Here is an 18,792-nt window from a genome sequence, read left to right on the forward strand (position 1 = left end):
AGACACGCGGTACCTCACTAGGGTGACCGGGAGCAGAATGGGCCGACTGTGTAAGTCTTGACACACTGCTGTTCTTTTCTCTAGGTCTACATTTACAACAAGTCTTACCATTTCAAATAGATTAACAGTACAAAATATTATGAGTGTTTGTTTAACTAATGGAATACAGAGGTATGAGATTTTTGTTTCTAATATCTAAAGATCATTGCTTCACAGACATTAAAATACTTCTTTCTCCGTCCTAGCTCTTGCAGTATGTGCGTCTCTGTTTTGCCTACTGGGGACATTAGCGCTGGCCGGAGGCTGCCCCGGTACATGTGTCTGTGCGGGCACGGACGCCGTGTGCAATGACCAGGGCATCGCCTCCCTGCGCTACATGATGGATCAGCTGCCCCGAGACATCTGCGTCCTCCAGCTCTCAAGAAACAACCTCAGCGCTCTGGAGCCGGGGGTCTTCTCCAGCATAGCCAGCCTGCAGAGCCTCGACCTCTCCAGCAACAACATCTCCGTGCTGCACGTCAGGGCCTTCGCTAATCTAAGCCGGCTCGAGCGGCTGGACCTCTCCAGCAACCCCGTGCTCAGCTTGCCAGTGGGCATCTTCGGCGAGCTGGGGAGACTGACCGAGCTGGTCCTGAGCGACACCAGCCTGCGCGCTCTCGGCGCTGACCTCTTCCAGGGCCTGACGCAGCTACGGCGCCTGGACCTGTCCCTCAACAGACTGACCGCGCTGCCCCGGGGGCTGCTGGGAGGGCTCCAGGAGCTGACCTGGCTCTCGCTGGCCGCCAACGGCCTGCGCAGCGTGCAGCGGGCCCAGTTTGAGCCCCTGGCGGAGCTGCAGAGCCTCCTGCTGGTGGGCAACCCCTGGGAGTGCGACTGCACCCTGGTGGAGTTCAAGCACTGGCTGGAGTGGATGCTCTACAGGGGTGAGTCAGGGACAATGGACTGCATATAACATAAACATGTTCATGGGTTTCATCAGGTCCCTTTCCACAGGTGTATTAATCAGGCACCATGCAGTCTGCATTCATAATCAAGGTGCTTGATTTTATACACCTGTTGAGGGACCTGATGAAACCCATGCATATAGACCATACACTATAGGTACTGATGTAAAAGAGTCTAATGTTGATTTTACCTGCTCTTTGAAGCAGTGCAATATACAAGGTCAAATACATGCCTGCAATCTCAGGATGCATAGTTAATTTCAAAAGGTTGCTAAACTGAGAGATTACTTGCTAAATAGAGATAATTCACTTTCTATGTCACTATTTAACAGACGCAGGACAGCTTAGAACAGACCACTGGATGTGAAGTTCATTGTAAGGTCTTGACTTAGCTGTTAACTGAAAAGCTTTAAATAACTCTGCTGACTAAGAATTTGCTCCATGAATGCACAGGGGGACAGGTGGACGCTCTGGAGTGCAGTCTGCCCAAAGAGCTCTGGGGCCGAGACATACGGGCAGTCCCCGCCGAAATGTTCAGCCACTGCACGCGCGACAGCTCCCTGCCCTGCTCCAGGGCCGCAGATGGCCAGGAGCCGGGGGGCGACGACGGGGCCGGCGACTGCGTGCGCCAGCGCTACCGGGCGGTGAGCGTGCGGCGGGCGGCGGCCACGGTGGTGGTGGCGGGCGTGGTGTGCGGCGTGGTGTGCGTCATGATGGTGGTGGCCGCCACCTACGGCTGCGTCTACGCCTCGCTGGCCGCCAAGTACCAGAGGGAGAAGAAGGGCAAGGCGCACAAGCCGCCCGCGGACGGCGGCGAGGAGAAGGACCCGGAGCAGGAGGAGAAGAGCGAGCTCTTGCCCGACGTGGCGCGGGAGACGGAGGTGCCCACGCCCACTGTTGAGGTGGTGTTGTCACGAGAGGTGTGTGTCTGACTGCTTGGATTTACATCGTCATCTCCACTGTTTTTTTTTGCCAACCCTCTTAAAAAGGAGCTGTACCCACCACCCTTTCCTCTCTAACAGAAGTAGGTGTTTTTACACCTTTTGTCCTCACCTGCTATTGTCCTTCGTCTTAATGTCCTGATTGAAATAAGTGAACACCAGATACAAGAACTGTTGTCTGAGAAGAGATGTTTAGGACAAAGGATATTTTATGATGCAATGGCAAACTACTGTTCAAATTATTGTAAAGAAGAATTGTCTGAGAAGAGATGTTTAGGACAAATGATATTTTATGATGCAATGGCAAACTACTGTTCGAATTATTGTAAAGAAGAAGGGAGAATGGCACGCTGTTTTCATTTGCCCATTAAAAGAACGATCGATATAGGACTTCTGGAATTGTATGATGGTGAGTGACCCTGATATGGTACCATGTAGTGGGGAGTGAACCTAAAATGAACCAAGTTTTCCGTCCCAATGTGTCAAAATGTGCAGTGGTGATTCTAGACGTTTTTAACAAGGGTGGCCCTAGTGGGGCACTGATTAATTCAAGGGTGGCATCTAGATAAACAGAAACCATTAAATTAGCACACATGCATTTGTAAAACCATGCACCAAACACCATACTCATAAATTGAAGGACAAAGATGGACAAAGACCATACTCTAACATCAAATGTCTTTGTATTTGGATAAAATGCAAATACAAAATATACAAACATATTAAAGTTAATTATCTAAGTTGTCAATCACTGGGCTATGTTGTGCTAAAACAAATGGGGACATTAAAATAAATTTTATTCTATTCTATTGAATTTTTCCCCACAGTAACTTACGGCATCTGTTTTTGTAGCTGTCAAAATAATTTGACAGCATTTTTTGTGTCTGAGCTGGCAAAGTGTTTAACAAAATCATCCAAAAACAAATCAGCAAACACTTCTCAATTAAATGTTTTAAATATTTTTTTTTAGAAAACAGCACTGAATGAATCACCGATTAAAGACTACCCTTAATCTAAACTATTGCCTATTGTCTTTAGTGACAGCCAGGACGATTGAAACACTTTTTAATTACACGTAATTTACAAACAGATCATAATCACACTAAAAGCTAAAATTTTGTCACTAGCAACAACCTAAATCTGTCCTCTATCAAATAGAGTTGCATAATCAGCTCTCAACAAAAAACGTTCAGGAATTAGGCTATTTAATCAAAAGTGGAACGCGCAATGTTTCATTTGCTAGAAGTTGGCCTGGCTTTGGAACCCACAACTTCCCATGTTCATAAAGTCGCGACCCATAAATATATTTTTTAGTGTTCAACCTAACGGATAAGGTGAGCTAGCCTACATGGTAAGACACGCAAAAGCCTACTTGTTTAAATTGGAACATGCAGATGGTTACATTTGTGAAGTCTTCAACTCTTTATGTCACTTGTCAAAGTACTCGACAGGTTTGACTTTGACAGGGGTGCCTTGTTTCTATGTGGCATTTTAGTTCTGATGGTTCTGATGTACCAGCAATGTAATGCACACCACACACTGGACCCGATTCTTAATTCATTTTTGACCACAAGTTCCGCGACTCACCCACAATGGTTCCGCAACCCACTTTTGGATCCTGACCCAGCAGTTAAGAAACACTGGCCTAAGCTATGTAAACTTCCAGCAATGTCAGCACAGCATTTACAAAAGTGTAGTTAACACTTACTGACCTGTCAAATGTTGGCCAGGTAGAAAAATTAACCTACATGACGAGAGTCCACAGACGCAATACTGGGCTGTGTGTGTGATTAGATAAATAGGCACTGGCAGAGGCGATAGGTAAATAGATATATTTGCGTGTTAGCACAAGCAGTAGCCTGTATGCAGTCTATAACTTTGGAGGCTGAAAATAGAAACCAATGATCTTTATAAAAATGAAACATAAATAATACAATTGATCATCAGTTGCATTATCAAACCACCAGTGTAAACATTTCATTGTATCTTAAAGTATAAAATCTGTTTGTTTATATACAGTATGTCTACAATTATTACACGCACATGACATCATTGAGCATTTAATTGTTTGTTTGTTTTTGTTCATAGTTTTTGTGTATTCATCTGAAAAGTTGTTGTTGGTCTTCCTTTTTAGTAAATGCATCAAAAAGATGCATGCATTAATTGACAATTGAGATGTCAGGGATGTACAGAACATTGAAACAGTGAAAAATTATGATAGAATTCCCCTGTCTTTGTTTGGGATGTGTGTTTCTTTCATGTGAATCACTATTTCTGTCTCAGAGTTGTTAAAGGTCATGAAACTTGTTTTCAAGGTCAAATCTCAGTTTTGTATTGAGATTGTATACAAATAAATGAATAATATTTAGAAATTCAGGCTTTTGCTACTTTCCCCTGTTTTCGAATGGTCATGTAATCTTCGCATTATTCACATGATAGCAAACAAAGCTTTTTTAAATCAGTATCACATACATGTACTGTACATGTACAGTATAATTACTCAACATTTCATTGATCACCAGCTGTCTCCTTCATACTCTAGTAAGATTCCCATAACATACACCAGACCATGCCATACACGAAACGCTTTCAACACAATCACAATAAACATCACAGCTAGCTATTTGTCTGTTTTTCTATACGCATCTCATTTAAAGAATCACTGACAATGTAACTGACAATGAAGAACTGACAATGTGGCACGATGACTGATTATAATGGACTTAGATGAATATGAAGAACTAGATGTTACCCAAAGAGGAGTAGAACTACATAAGGCAGGTACTCACCTCCAGCCAACGCTGTCCGTGGTCCAGATGTCACCGTTACACCCGTAACAGCAATGACATACTTTGCACCTATGTGGCAAAGGGGGAGAAATTCAACTTAGGCTATCTTCACTAGATGGCAATCAACCACACAGACATACTGTTTAGCCCACTACGGTGACGGGGGCGTACCTTTGCTGTCCTCTCCCTGGGGCATGTAGAAGAGGAACTTCCCCGGGGGATTCTCGGCTGCTATCCGATACCACACAGGGAAGTGGTCCACAGTGAAGAGGTTCTTCTTGTCTGATTCAGTGAGGAATTTCCTGTGGGATTACAGAGAGAGAATGATCAGTGCACATCTAGATTCCTGAGGTGCTGACCGACTAAGTGAAGCCTTGAGAGCCTGACCATAATGAAGAAGTACAATTCAAATATATCGTAAATTCCCGACTATTAGCCACGGTTTGTACATTGATTTTGCAAAATTTCTTCAGCTAGTTGTGTTAGTTTTTAACTTGCATAAAACACTGTCCTGCGGCTTATACACAATGCGGCTTACATGTGGGAAATTACTGTATAAAATGATTGCATTGTGCTGTTGCAAATTGAAGAAACTATACCCGATTGGTCTGTAAGTCACTTAGCATAAAAAGAAACTGCCAAATTAAAGCAACGGTAAAGAGTTTTGGTTTAAAACTAACTTTCACATTTTTTGAGGCAATCCAGACCACAGAGCGATACATATTTTGGGGTGCAACATGTTCATCTGTGTTTCACATGACCATATGCCATCAAATGGAGTGTCAAAATAATACCAATAAAATCAGTTTGGTATTACTAGTTACCATCTCAAACCATACCTTAAAAGCATCACATTGTTGTATAGTGTTGCTTTAAATGTAATAAACGTCATGATAATAAATTATGAGTGTGTATGCCGTCTATAAACCTCATGTACTGACACTATTGCAAAGGTTTCCATGTGTGATTAGTCCATTTCCACTTGTTCTAAGTCAGTGTCACTTACTTCGCCACCCGCCGTTCACTGCCTGCATATCTGGTGACTCGCAGCAGTCCAGACCGGGTCCCCAGGAAGGCAGTCTCAATTCCTGGATCAATTCTGGGAAGACAGACGAAGGAATATGTGGGATGTTGGGTTTGGATGATCTCACTGGTGTACAGCACATGTCATGACACCTGACATAAAAGCCTCTCTTACCCTGCGGCATCCATCATCATGGCAGTCCAGTAAGCCTCCATGGGAGCAGTCACCACGGCGTCAAACAGCAGCTGCTGTAGCAGCACCTCATCGCCTGAAATGGCAGAAATATGTCTGTGAGACATCTGTATGCAAATATATCTGCCATCTGCAAGAACTCCAATCAATGTCTCCGACTCCAACGCATCATGGCCCAAAGCATCGAGATAAGGGATTTTTACACACTTACACTCCAGGTCAGGGTCCTTCCCTGTGAGATATTTGAAGACAGCCTGCATCTGAGTGAGCTTGCGATGGTCAGGGTCAATGTCGGTCTCACAGTACGTCCTGGAGAGGACCAAACACACAGAGCAGTTAGCGCCACACAGGTGTCTCTGAAAACAGACGAAGAAGCAGGAAACTCAGAAAAAGGCTGTCATGTCACTTAGTGACATGGGAACATGAAAGCTTACCAGTCTTCTGCGATGGAAATGTCTGGCTGGTTAAGATCATGCAATCCTAAAGGAAAGTGCCACTGTTAGACATACTGAGACATACTGAATTTCCTTAGGGTTTCCTTAGCCTTTCCTCATCTTTATCCATATTTGTGTACCAGTAGGTAGGTACTGTATACACAGATATGACAGATAATAAACATAAATACAATAAACAAATAAAATACACAACTAAAAGATAAGAGGCAATCACTGGTGTCCAAGCAATGTAGTAAAGCTTATGGCAAACCAATGCACCCATCTATCAATGCACTTCCTATCCATGAAATTCTGACAGTGGAATGGGAGATTGATGGAAATTACTCCAGTGTATTCTCAAGGAATCCAAGGAATCCATATCCAAGGGATGACACAAAAAAGCATATGGCTGCACCGTATGTGTCTTGTGGTATACAATTCTAAATGCAATGATTATAGCGACTCATAGTGGCAAATAGGTGTAATTACACTACATTTAATAGCTCATGAGCATCATGAGCATCATGAGCATGAGGTTATTTGGTGTCAGTGCATCTTACAGATTTAGCTCCCCACAGATTTTGACCAAAGAAAGAGAGGAATAATGATACTATTGGTACAGTACTAACAAAAACCAACACAGCGTAATGCGTTTAAAAAAAGCATGGTACAACAGGGCAGCTTCATGTGATTAAAAACTATATACATGTATGCAAGATGAATACAAAGATGCTATTACCTTCCTCCACAGACACATTCCCATAGAATATATACTCGCCATGGCCACGAGTGAGCACCATTCCAAAACTGGAAGGACAATGATAATTTTGTGAATTTTATTTTATATATTTAATGACATAAAACACGTGGCATGACAGTACCAGGAAAGGGCTACATTTATGTGTAGTGTTTAGTCACAGAGGTGTTAAAACATAGTAAACAGGTCACATAATACCTGAAGGGAGTATCATCAATGACTGTGTAGAAATAATCATTTTTCAGGAACAAGGGCCGTTTCTATGGAAAGACAAATACACCAGCATAAATTACTGTAAGCTACGCAGCAGGTGTTTTAGCTCATATTGTAACAGATGTCTCCTGATATACTAGATCCATGTGAATGGCTTAAAAGGAAATTCCTTTTTAGAACACTCAGAGCAGGGTCGACTTACTCCTTTGTCCACAGACGCTCGCACATCTAACGTCAGAGTGCCGGTCTCTCCTTTCACCATGGCGGTTCTCAGCTGCGCAGGTAACACACACAAACACCATTGTCAAGTGTGAGAGGATATCTATATAGATTGAGTACATGCGTGTCTCCCTGTTCCTGAATGTGTCTGTATGTGTGAGTATGACTAAGTCCATGTGAATGTGTGTGTGTGTGTGTGTGTGTGTGTGTGTGTGTGTGTGTGTGTGTGTGTGTGTGTGTTGAGTCTTACATTTTCCTCAGTGTCCTCCCACTCGGCCTCAGACAGGTCTACGCTGTTGTAGTTGGGTTTGGGCTTCAGCTTCTTCTTCTCATCTTTATACTGTGGGTCAGAGGGTTTACCACAGACACACCACAGGTGAGAAGAAAGAGCGCTCAATGTGTGTAGGTAGAACAGAGACCACATCTGTAGTGCTCACAAAGCAAGAGTTTTCAGAGCAAAATATAATCCTGGCATTAAGTTAGCACGTACACAGAACACATTGTGTTAACACATGCATACATATGAAGCTACAGGGATATGCTTACCAAAGGCCGTAGGTCTGGGTGTGCCAAGATGTAGCCGTTGTTAGTGATGAGGAAGGCATAGCCATGAGCTCCCAGCTACAGCAGCAGCAAGGACAACATGCAAATATGAAGCGAATGCAACATGACAACCACAATAATGTACAGTATTTAACACTGCTACACACTGAACACACTTTTAAGCACCCCCACCCACCTTTAGTCTATTATACATAAAGTATTGGAGTCCACAAAATTCACAAAACTGTAGCACGCACGGTTTAACAAAGCTGACCTTGTATCGGGGTGCCAACTTCATCACTTCTACTAGGGGAATGTCAGTCCCCACCACACCCAGGAGAATTCCATGCGACAGCTGGAGGAAAACAGACCCATAAAGAGGTTGCAATAAAACTCCCACCAAGGGTCCAGTATCAAACCCATCAACATAACCACTATACTGACCGTCTCCTTCTTCTTGCTGAACACTGGCATGGCCACAGATGTCATTAACAGCAAACTGTGAGCCATTGTGTTGAATAGCTAAGAGAGAGACATTTGGTTAGCATCTATATTACCCAGACACTGTGAAACAAACGGCTAAACAAAATGACCTCAACTAAAAGGTCAGTCTAATTAGAGACTGGAGTGGTCACAACCGTGATCCTCTACAACAGGGCCTCGATGGAGAGCTACTGTATTTACAGAAATCTGACACTAGAGGGCACTGCACAACTAAAAGTCTATGAGTCTGCTCCTGCAGGGCTGTTAGACGACCTAATGACGCTACATCACTATGGGAGCCTGACTACACTTTACCTCCTTTGTGTTAGGGAGCTGTAAATAGGAGAAACGGGCACAGGACAAAGCACATGACGTGAGCAATGAAACGTTTACAATGAAATAAGAAACACAGAATGAGAAAACCGAGTCAGAGACTGAGGCCATGTGGCAAGTAACCACCTCTTAAACAATAATAATCGTTGAGTCTGCTTACCACAGTGTCCATGTACGCCTCTGTCCAGATGATGTCATGGTCATGGTCTATGACCATAGGTCGACTCAGCACATGTAAGTATTCCATAACGTTCTCTTGCACATCTGCTAGTGTGTTGATGTGGGTGTAGTAACCTGCAAAATAGAAACGCAAAAGAATTAACTAAAAATGTCGAAATCTTACTACACAACAGATGTATAAACACTGAAATCAATAACTCATTGGCTGATATCACTTCACCTTTGTTGTTGCAAGCAATCCATTTGACATTTTCAGAAAAAGTCATATCACGTCCTATAAGGTACGTAAAGACGCGGACCTGGAATGAAAAAAGCTGAATATCAAAGTTCTGCTGTTGGGAAAAATTTGGAAAAGTCCCATGCTGTTAAGATGACATGTGAGAGTTTTCAAAGTAAATCTGTGCAATGGAATGTCTTTGTACTAGAGGTTGAGACAAGACCCAGAAGACATTAATAGAGGACATTTACAGGGCTTGTCACAGAAGCTCGGGCTAAAGAGAGGGTAAAGAACGCAGTCCTACAGAATAGAGCATTTGTTCCACTGTGAGCTAGGTTTTCAAAAATGACAAAAGGCCAGTTCCTGTTAAAAGTTATTTCCTGTGTTTTATTGTCTTTTTTTCTTTGGCAGCAAGGATTCTAAACAGACGTTTAGGCCACATAGCCTTCCTCAGTGTGCGGTTTCCCTAGAAATCATATAGGACTACACACTGAACCACCATCAAAAGGGAGAGTGCAATGTTAAGGACGTCTAATGTCAACCTGTCACTGATAAGTGCTTTCACTCTTGAGAGACACATAAGCCTTCTCTTCACTGTACATGCACATTCTAGATTTGAACTGAACATGAAAGATATGGCACTTGCAGGAGATAAACATGAGGCTTAAATCTTTTTAAGCTGCCGGGCGTCTCCAGTGGATAAAATGCCATCCTTCAAATTAGAGCCTTATGGATGGGCTAAATAGTCTGGAAAAACGGTCGGCGATCTTGTGCATAGGAGAGATGTACAGAACGTTTCCATTTTCATCACAGACGTCCTACTTGGATGAACAAATTTTGAGGATAGAGCCACCATCGTTCACTTGCAACATAATCCTCACCCACTACATTGAAAAGGCACAGTTGGGTGACAGCTACCTAAATCAGTAGATAATAACGGTTTATACTTTGCCTTTATCAAGATACAAATTGATTCATATGACATAAAGTGGATCTGCTGGATTCCAACACTGTAAGCCTATAGGATTCTTTAGTTGTGAGATACTGGGGCTCTTATCCATCTGTCATATACTGTATGTTGGTGGTGGATGTACTGTACGCTTCGTATTGCTCTCACTCACAGACATATTCATACATCATCAAGCAAACATACAGACAGAATTAGATTCCTTGATGCTCTTTTTACGTATCTATCAATCTATCTATCTATCTATCTATCTATCTATCTATCTATCTATCTATCTATCTATCTATCCATCTATATCAACAGAAATGCACTATGACTTTCTCAAATTACAAGCTAATTGTATTCCTCCAAGGAGGTTATGCTTTCTGTGCAGTTCGTATGTCTGTCTGTCAGTCAGTTTGTTTGCAAGCGTGATTACACAAAAATTAAATCATGGAAAAGTGTTGCCTATCCCCCCAAAAAATACCATTTAAAAAAATCTTCACATTAAGTTTCACATTATAGCTTTGCTGACATTATAAATTACACTTCGGCCTAGGCTGAGGTCTGCACTCTCCACACGGCCCTTCAGTTTCAAGTGATGTAAAGTAGTCTAATGCAATTTAAGCTGTCAGATGTAATTAGCACAGTTATTGCATTAGGTAGCGTTGTTTTCCATATATTTGTTTCCGTACATTTGCACACAGCCCTTCAGTTTCAAGTGATATAAAATGGCCTAATGCAATTTAAGCTGTCAGATGGAATTAGAACAGTTATTGCATTAGGTAGTTTTGTTTTCCATTTGTTTCAGTATATTTGTGCAAGGCTGCAGATCTTTAACCCTGGTTAGAACTTGGCTTTCTTAATCTATTGTTATTGACATTTAATCAGTATGTATTTACAGTATCAGTATGATTAGCCATAGGCCATGATTGGTTTAGCTTTACCTTCTTCTCGGGCCAGTTGAACTCCTCAAACACGTCCTGGAAGTCCTCCATGGCCCCATCGGTAATCAGCATGATGGCCTGGTTACAGAGGCTGCCCTTGCCATTGGCTGAGGCCTGGAAAGAGGAAGGATCATACTGGGAATCACAGTTTTGTTGGCAGCAGAATCTCTCTCTGGGTTTGTGCGTACGTGTGTGTGTGTGTGTGTGTGTGTACGTGAAGATGACACTGACCTCGTTGAGGACTTTAAATGACTCCTTCATGGCCTTCTTTACTTTCCCCTCGCCCTTCACGTGCAGCTCGTTCACAAGCAGTTTGAAATGCTGTCAAAAAATGGAGGATAAAGGGCGATATTAGACAATCTGGACACTTAATTACTATCTGTCTTCAGTGAGGGGTCAGTAAACATGGCCACTCCTAAACACATGTCCAAATTAGTTTGTGATTGAACTGAGTGTCACCGTTTCTACAACAAGCACAGAAATCCATGACTTTGGTGCAGAACCACCTTGATTGATACTGTAGCTAAAAAAGAACTCACAAAGTACACCATATCCCCAATTAGCCAACCTGCTAACACAGGGCGATATGAATAATTTGAACCGATAATCTACAGATTATTGCTGAATTATATTGTGTAAGGTATCAATATTTAAGAGTTAGGCGAGTTAGCGAGCTAGGCAGCTAAAAACAAACAGACTTGTGAGCAAAAGCAGATTGATTTGACAAGAGCGAGCTGACAATCATTTTTGTGCAATATACTGTATTTGCCCACGCTGTGCTGTAAAAGCTGCTTTTATATGCTATATGTACAGTATGTTATACACACAGTTTCCAACCCGGACCACAACTGGCCAGTGAGAAGGGACGCTGAAGTCCCTGGAGGTCTCCTTAGAGGATCTGTGATGACCAGATGCTCCTGAGCTTAGGGTCAGGCTATCATTACCAGCTCTGGCTGGAGATAAACCCATCAGCACCACCATGGAGACTGGACTAAGCCTCATTCACAAGGCTGAGCGGACAGTGGCACACTGACCTGCACAAGGGTTCACCGGCACGCTGACCACACACACAGACACAGACACCACCAGATGCATCCTGGGATACTGACCATACGTACACACTGACGCAGGGTTCTATACGTATACACCATGGCTTGTCTATACTCGCATACGCGTGGGTGATTCCACCCATCCTTTGTAATGGTGCCTTCTTCAGTCACTTGAGAAGACTGAACCACTAATGTTCACTACAGTGTACAGTGTTTCAACATCAGAATCCAGGAGAGGAGAAGTATGGCATGTTAGCTGCATGCAGCAACAGCACCAGTATGTAAGAGCTGTGTGTGTATTGGATTGGGAGTTCCCCGCGTGGGCCGTGGATGGAAATGGTCCAGGCAGCAGGGCGTGCACCTTCTAGAGTGCGAGTGCCCTGCTGTGGTGTTTGGTCTCGCTGGCTTAGGGTCCCTAGGGCTTAAACGAAGCGGATAATCGACTTACCTCGCGATTGTCCAAGTCGGCCTGCACCAGGATGCCTCTGAAACAGGGCTCCACGTACCGAACGTAGTCAGTGTACTGCAGAGAGAAACAGTTAGCACCATCAGTGCCAGCGTTAATGGCCAGATCCTATACTTGTTATTCTGCAATGACATACTCATCATGACAAACAGCATCAGCAACAATTGAATGAAATTACTGCATAGACTGTTCATATCCTTCCTGAGAAGAATTATAGGTACACATTTTTTAGAATTGCAATTAAGCATGTTTGAAATATCATGTCATTTTGTCTATTCCACAAATGGCAAGACAACAATGGATCTGACCATTTCTTAGATCAAGTCAGGGAATATCAGGGAACTTGATAGTCAAATTTCAACGTTCATTTTCAAATTTACTAATTTACTTTATTTTTGTGGTTTAATTCACATGCTTCCTGTCTGTTTTTTGTCTGCTCAGCAAAAAGGCTAACTGCTTTTGTTACATTTACATGTAATGTCCATGCATGTGAAGTTGTTGGTGTTGGCCCTTACAGCAATGACATTGACAAAGTCGTTCTCTCCCAGTGTGTCCAGGATGGTGTTGATGGTGTGCTTGGCAATGGTCAGTTTCAGGCCCTTCATACTTCCACTGATATCAACAACAATGATGATGTCCTTTGGCGAGGTGGCGGCTTGAATGTACCTACCGATGACAGTGGCAACCAGACTCATTAAAACATGCCTTCGTTTTGATATGGACATTACGACTGTGAGTGGCATTACAGTCAAACAACATGAGATAGCGATTGCAAGGGTGAGCTAAAGATCATTCTGGGCCCATCCTATTAAACAACTATTTTCCCATCGACAACAAGCCGATAAAGTAAAGAGTGCAAAGAGCAAAGGGTGACTGCATTTGCATGCACTTCTATATCACGATTATGAGGCTTATCTGGATTCTGATCATATTCAGAATAGGATATTTACATGTTCACAGAGAAACTGGCTATCAATATCCCTTTATACATTATAGATACAGGTATCAAAGGTTGCTGATTACTGCATTCTTCCCAAAGATTCTAGAGAACACCGCTCTATTTTCTTTGGATCTAATCAGCTATCTATCTTGCATGTTACACTTTGGAATCTTTGTCAGTGACCAGGATAAGGTGTATTCATGCTACAGTATCCCTAGTTCTTCTGGAGTGCTCCAGCTAGTATAACTGGATTCCTCAAAACTTAGATAATGGCTTATCCAGTGTTCTGAAATTGGCATATCATTTTTGTACGCACATAAACAAAAATGAGAAAACGTAAAAACCTGATAACAATCGGGATACTCAATGTCCATGTATAAGCAGTCAGTTATGCAAATGTAAAGATTGTGGTGAATCAACCAGAAAAACTAAATGGCATTGTCTGCATTTCTACACATAAAATAGCCCCAGAATAACCATTCATTCACCTATTTCAAAGCCTTCAAAAACGGGCGTTCTATACTAAAACGTATACACATTTTTTATTGTGTTTTTCAGGTCATTCATTTAGCAGTCACTATTTATATTCATATATCTATATATTCCAGTCTGTTCTGCTAACTATAATTAGCATGTCTTTGATTTATACCAATTCAGATTTAAAACACACATATGAAGATAAATCACTGCTTTGCTATATTATTTGAAACATTACTGCAAGCACATGGCTACTTGATCAGACTATCACTTAAAAGTACAAACATCTACATATGGTGCCCATGTGGGTCCTACTGACCTGGCTATTTAGCAGCTAACCACTCCAGGATGAGATTAAAGTCTTTCTGCAGGATCATGACAACACTGTACTGCTATAGCTATAACTAGGCAATTGGGTGCTACCCATGCGCATAATCTGTCAGACTATCCTTGGCCAAATGTAAACTTGTTGTGGACAGCTTACCTACATTGCACCTGCCCAGTAACTCAGTTACCGGCATCAGACTAGGCTCTCTTTCCACTCTCATGGTGACCTCAGGTCACACAGAGGCTTCATAATGTACAAGCAGTGGGCTTAGTCTCACCAGTTTCTGTTCCTGCAGTCAAACGACACCACACCGTTGGAATCAGGGGTCCATTGGATGCCTTCAGAGTAAATACAATGGTTGACTACATAAGTCACATTCAAATTTCACACAAAACATGATTGAGACGCAAACATTTTTGATTGTACTGCAGCCTGAAAATCCCCTCTAGTTCTGTGAATGAATGTCTGGGTATTCAAGAGGACTCATCACTGTACCTGGATAGAGTCTGAAGAAACCTGTAGAACTCCCGAAGTATTGCCATGTGAGTGTGGGATCTTTTTGGAAATTGCTAACAAAGACATCGTTCAGGGCCTCTGACATGTACACACCATTAAGGATATTAGGCTCTGTGGGTGACACAAGAAAAAGCAGAACTAGCATCATAACCCTGCCCTATGATTATGTTAGCCATGACATTCAAGATAAACTGAACAATTCCTGACTATCATACTATATTTCCCAAGAACTCAACGAGACATTTTTAAACTTAAAATGTTTCAAATTGTAACATTTAACTTTTTGAAGTTAATGTCACAACTTTGACAAACTATGTCACTGGAGCAGTATATTCTGTCTATGTCTATGAATCACTTGTGAATAGAGATGCTGATATTATTCAGAATAACTTGAAGCACATGGCTCATGTGCATGGTTTATGGCTCATGTATGAAATAAATAATTTGATGTAAGACACATAAAACAAAGAGAAGATTATCATAATCACACCTTTATTGTAGACATTTGTGGGCACTTGGATGTCACTCTGTGCAGTGTTGACAGGTATTTTGTTGAAATGCTCATTCTCCTCCACTACAAACTCGCCACCTAGTTCGATGGGGTTTCCCTCATCGTCAAATGTGTTTATAAGCATGGCATTGTAGTAATCAAACTGTAGGTAAAGCAAGTCACAATTATTGTTCAAGACCAGTGAACGACTGTGTCGCACAAGTACTGTATTCACATTAGCATCAAGATAATTTTGCAATGAAAATTCGCAAAATACAGACCTGCAATGTTGAATTGTAATCATGGTAGTAATCTGCATCTTCCGCAGTATCTGCAAGCCTCTGTAGACACAACATTTAGTGTGCTAGTTAGTACCTGTAGTAAATGTGCTACTACTTATATTGGCTATTGCAGCACAATACCCCTGTTTTCTCAGATTCCACTTATTTTTTAAAAAAGTTCTGTGGCAAAAAGTCATTCCAGCATTCCAGTTAATAATTTGATTATTAACAAGAGCTGTCATAAAAGTTTCAAAAAGTATCTTTTCCTCACAGCACATTCTGATGAATCAGCTGACAAAATAATCAAACAGGATGTAACTCTATGAACCACACAACACATGTGCTGTTCAAAAGACACCCAAAGTCCTACACATGAAATACTTGTCTGAGAGAAAAGTTACTGGGAAGCTTACCTTGACAGATTTCATTTTACTGCCCAACATTCTTTCAATCTCATCAGAGAACTCCTTCACGAGTTCCCTTCCGTCCACATCTTCAATTTTGACTATGGGCTCCACATCTTTAAGTTTCTGTGATGAAAAATAATTTCAGATACTTATTTTTCCATAGTTTATGATTAATAGGATTCACACTGATACGATCACACAAATCCTTAATATAATCCACAGCACATTCCAGTCTGGCATTGGTGAAGGTCGCCTAACAATTTTCAAGCAAACACATGGCAGTGTTGTATCATTTTGAAATGAAAGGGGAGGAAAAGGACAGTTTGAGGAAGCAAACCCTTCAGAGATATTAAAGACATATTATGAAGGAAACTTTTTTTTCGTTATTCTTCTAAAGAGCTAAAACTACACCCACATTCAGTGACAGTAAACCACAGAGTGCCCAGAGATTATCCATTCAAAAAGCTTAATCCACAAAACCTGTGTAAGCATTAGGTAAAGATCGCTAAATTCTTAACCACAGCTTTGGTCTAATCCTGTTAAGGTAAGGTGTCCACTTCATGTTGTTCTCAACCAAGAAGGTAATACTCTCCCTTTGGGAAATTATACCAATCCCACCAAAATAAAGAGAGTGTGCTGCAACTGGATAAATGGACAGCGCTTTCAATAAGATGCAATCTAAAAATGACATGTTTGTATTTTCCCTTTCAATGTGCTCCACTGTAGGATGAAACACACACACACACACACACACACACACACACACACACACACACACACACACACACACACACACACACACACACACACACACACACACACACACACACACACACACAACACACACACACACACACACACACACACACACACACACACACACACACACACACACACACACACACAATCACATAATCACACCCACTCTCCCTCTAACCTCACAGGTGCCACAGCAGATTCTCATGAATATTTAGGGCAACATGTACTTCATTCTGTGTCCAGAGCACCAGAACATCTAAATCCCTGTTTTGTAACAAATGACAAGCATCCCTACGTGTGTCTAATGGGGATGGAGGGGCTGGGGGATCAGGGGGGAAAGGGGGTGATCTGGACAGGAAGCCCTTTCAGTATTAAGGAAAAGGATCGGGCATCTGGTTTCATCCTGTTTCAATTACAGCTGGTTGATAGTGAAATGCTGTTCCGTGCACTTGTTCATACCGTATAGGCTAAAGCCATTTACCTTTTGCAAGAGAGGCGCTCCAGAGTATTTGGCTGCAAGGGCAGTTATTTGATCAGCAAAAATATTGGCCCACACCTGAACCCTAAAGAAAAGAAAGATAGAAAAAAAGAACATGGAGTTAAACAAGGTGTGCTCGTGTGATAACAATAACAACAGTAACTTAGTTTAATATGTGTATTATGCCTTTCAATATACTCAGGGTTGCTTAGCAAAAAAGATGGGGTAGGGCAGGTCTTTGGTATTATTTGCCCTCAATGGTGCCTTCCAGGCAGCGCTGCCTTCAAGGCACTACTCCCCTCAGTTTAGGGGTAGGATGAGGGTTGAGGGGGTTAAGGTTAGGAATAGGGTAAAGGTAGTGCCTTTTAGGCTGCCTGGAAGGTGCCGTTGGGGGAAAAAACACCATTGAGCGGTAGGGTAGAGGGCTTAGAGGCCAAAGGCCTCAGTGAGGTCAGGTGTACTTTGAGGTGTGTTTGTCCAGAGAGGGGCACTATGTGTGTGGAGTGGTAGGTTATTCCATAGGGTGGAGGCATCAAAACAAAATGCTCTTTCCCCAAAGGTTCCACAGTCTACCACGGGGGGTGGCAAGCTGATCCTTGTCAGAGGACCACAGGGACCATAATTGGATGTAGGCGTGGAGAAGATCAGTAAGATCCTGAGGTGCCAGTGCATGGAGCAATTTATAGGTGAGGATTTTTTTTTAAAAGGTAATGTATGTGATGTTCACCTTAGACTATACAATTGTGTCAATCAATCAGTCAATCACATCTTTCTTGCAAAATTGCAAAACAAAAGTGCTGAACAAACCATCATCAATACAGCATAGAAAAGAACAAGACATGGTAGAAATAAAGAGATTGGTAAAGAGAAAGGTAAAATAAACAAAACAATGTATAAAGTTCTAAAATGATATACAAAAAAGAAAAGTTAGTGGAAGGCTAGGCTGAAACAGTAGCATTGCAACAGTAACAGGAGCTGATATACAATTTAAAAAAAATCTAAAACTAATGAGCAACCAATGAAGAGACTTGAAGAACAGTATGACCTGGGATTTCTTTTTGGTCTTGGTTAAAAGAGCAGAGATTATGGAAAATGTGCGGCTACTATTTTTTGCTGCCATAGAAAAATCACAGAAAATTAGTGTGAGTAGAGAGTAGTTAGAAAGGGATTAGGATTCAATCTGTGAAGGCTATATACATACCCCCTGCAAAAAGCAAACAAAAACCTCTGGACAGGATCCATCAGTTTTAAGTTCACTGCCAATTGCAAGTGATATACAGCAGGCTTTAAGCGCTTTCTCAAGCTTTATGAGGGCATGTCTCTGGCCTTAAACATACTTGGTATCTAGTGTCTGTGGCCCGAAGAGCTCAGCAGGTCTTGGCAGGATTCTGGATTATGACACTATCAGGATCTCCCTAGGGATTACCAAAACCCTCAGG

At 42.0% G+C, this 18,792-nt stretch overlaps 2 protein-coding genes across 2 annotated transcripts in view; one reads left to right on the plus strand and one right to left on the minus strand.

Annotated features, from left to right (window-relative positions):
• The window catches only part of LOC134094306 (leucine-rich repeat and transmembrane domain-containing protein 2-like), a 3,338-nt gene extending 1,462 nt beyond the window's left edge, over window positions 1-1,876 (plus strand). Inside the window, exons 2-3 of the mRNA XM_062547792.1 lie at window positions 291-923; window positions 1,398-1,876. Of these exons, the coding sequence (XP_062403776.1) occupies window positions 291-923; window positions 1,398-1,876 (1,112 nt within the window). The remainder of the gene's footprint in view (window positions 1-290; window positions 924-1,397) is intronic.
• cacna2d4b (calcium channel, voltage-dependent, alpha 2/delta subunit 4b) overlaps window positions 1-18,792 on the minus strand; it is a 33,570-nt gene that overhangs the window by 9,600 nt on the left and 5,178 nt on the right. Inside the window, exons 4-28 of the mRNA XM_062546865.1 lie at window positions 17,357-17,438; window positions 16,123-16,239; window positions 15,710-15,769; window positions 15,429-15,591; window positions 14,918-15,049; window positions 14,700-14,760; window positions 13,193-13,343; window positions 12,660-12,734; window positions 11,394-11,483; window positions 11,163-11,276; window positions 9,273-9,351; window positions 9,033-9,166; window positions 8,501-8,578; window positions 8,331-8,411; window positions 8,060-8,134; window positions 7,764-7,853; window positions 7,497-7,568; window positions 7,280-7,341; window positions 7,064-7,131; window positions 6,325-6,370; window positions 6,102-6,199; window positions 5,873-5,966; window positions 5,681-5,773; window positions 4,846-4,976; window positions 4,675-4,743 (exon numbers count right to left, since the gene is read on the minus strand). Of these exons, the coding sequence (XP_062402849.1) occupies window positions 4,675-4,743; window positions 4,846-4,976; window positions 5,681-5,773; window positions 5,873-5,966; window positions 6,102-6,199; window positions 6,325-6,370; window positions 7,064-7,131; window positions 7,280-7,341; window positions 7,497-7,568; window positions 7,764-7,853; window positions 8,060-8,134; window positions 8,331-8,411; window positions 8,501-8,578; window positions 9,033-9,166; window positions 9,273-9,351; window positions 11,163-11,276; window positions 11,394-11,483; window positions 12,660-12,734; window positions 13,193-13,343; window positions 14,700-14,760; window positions 14,918-15,049; window positions 15,429-15,591; window positions 15,710-15,769; window positions 16,123-16,239; window positions 17,357-17,438 (2,315 nt within the window). The remainder of the gene's footprint in view (window positions 1-4,674; window positions 4,744-4,845; window positions 4,977-5,680; window positions 5,774-5,872; window positions 5,967-6,101; window positions 6,200-6,324; window positions 6,371-7,063; window positions 7,132-7,279; window positions 7,342-7,496; window positions 7,569-7,763; window positions 7,854-8,059; window positions 8,135-8,330; window positions 8,412-8,500; window positions 8,579-9,032; window positions 9,167-9,272; window positions 9,352-11,162; window positions 11,277-11,393; window positions 11,484-12,659; window positions 12,735-13,192; window positions 13,344-14,699; window positions 14,761-14,917; window positions 15,050-15,428; window positions 15,592-15,709; window positions 15,770-16,122; window positions 16,240-17,356; window positions 17,439-18,792) is intronic.

The sequence above is a fragment of the Sardina pilchardus genome, chromosome 10 (genome assembly GCF_963854185.1).
Source record: "Sardina pilchardus chromosome 10, fSarPil1.1, whole genome shotgun sequence".
Taxonomy (NCBI): Eukaryota; Metazoa; Chordata; class Actinopteri; order Clupeiformes; family Clupeidae; genus Sardina; species Sardina pilchardus.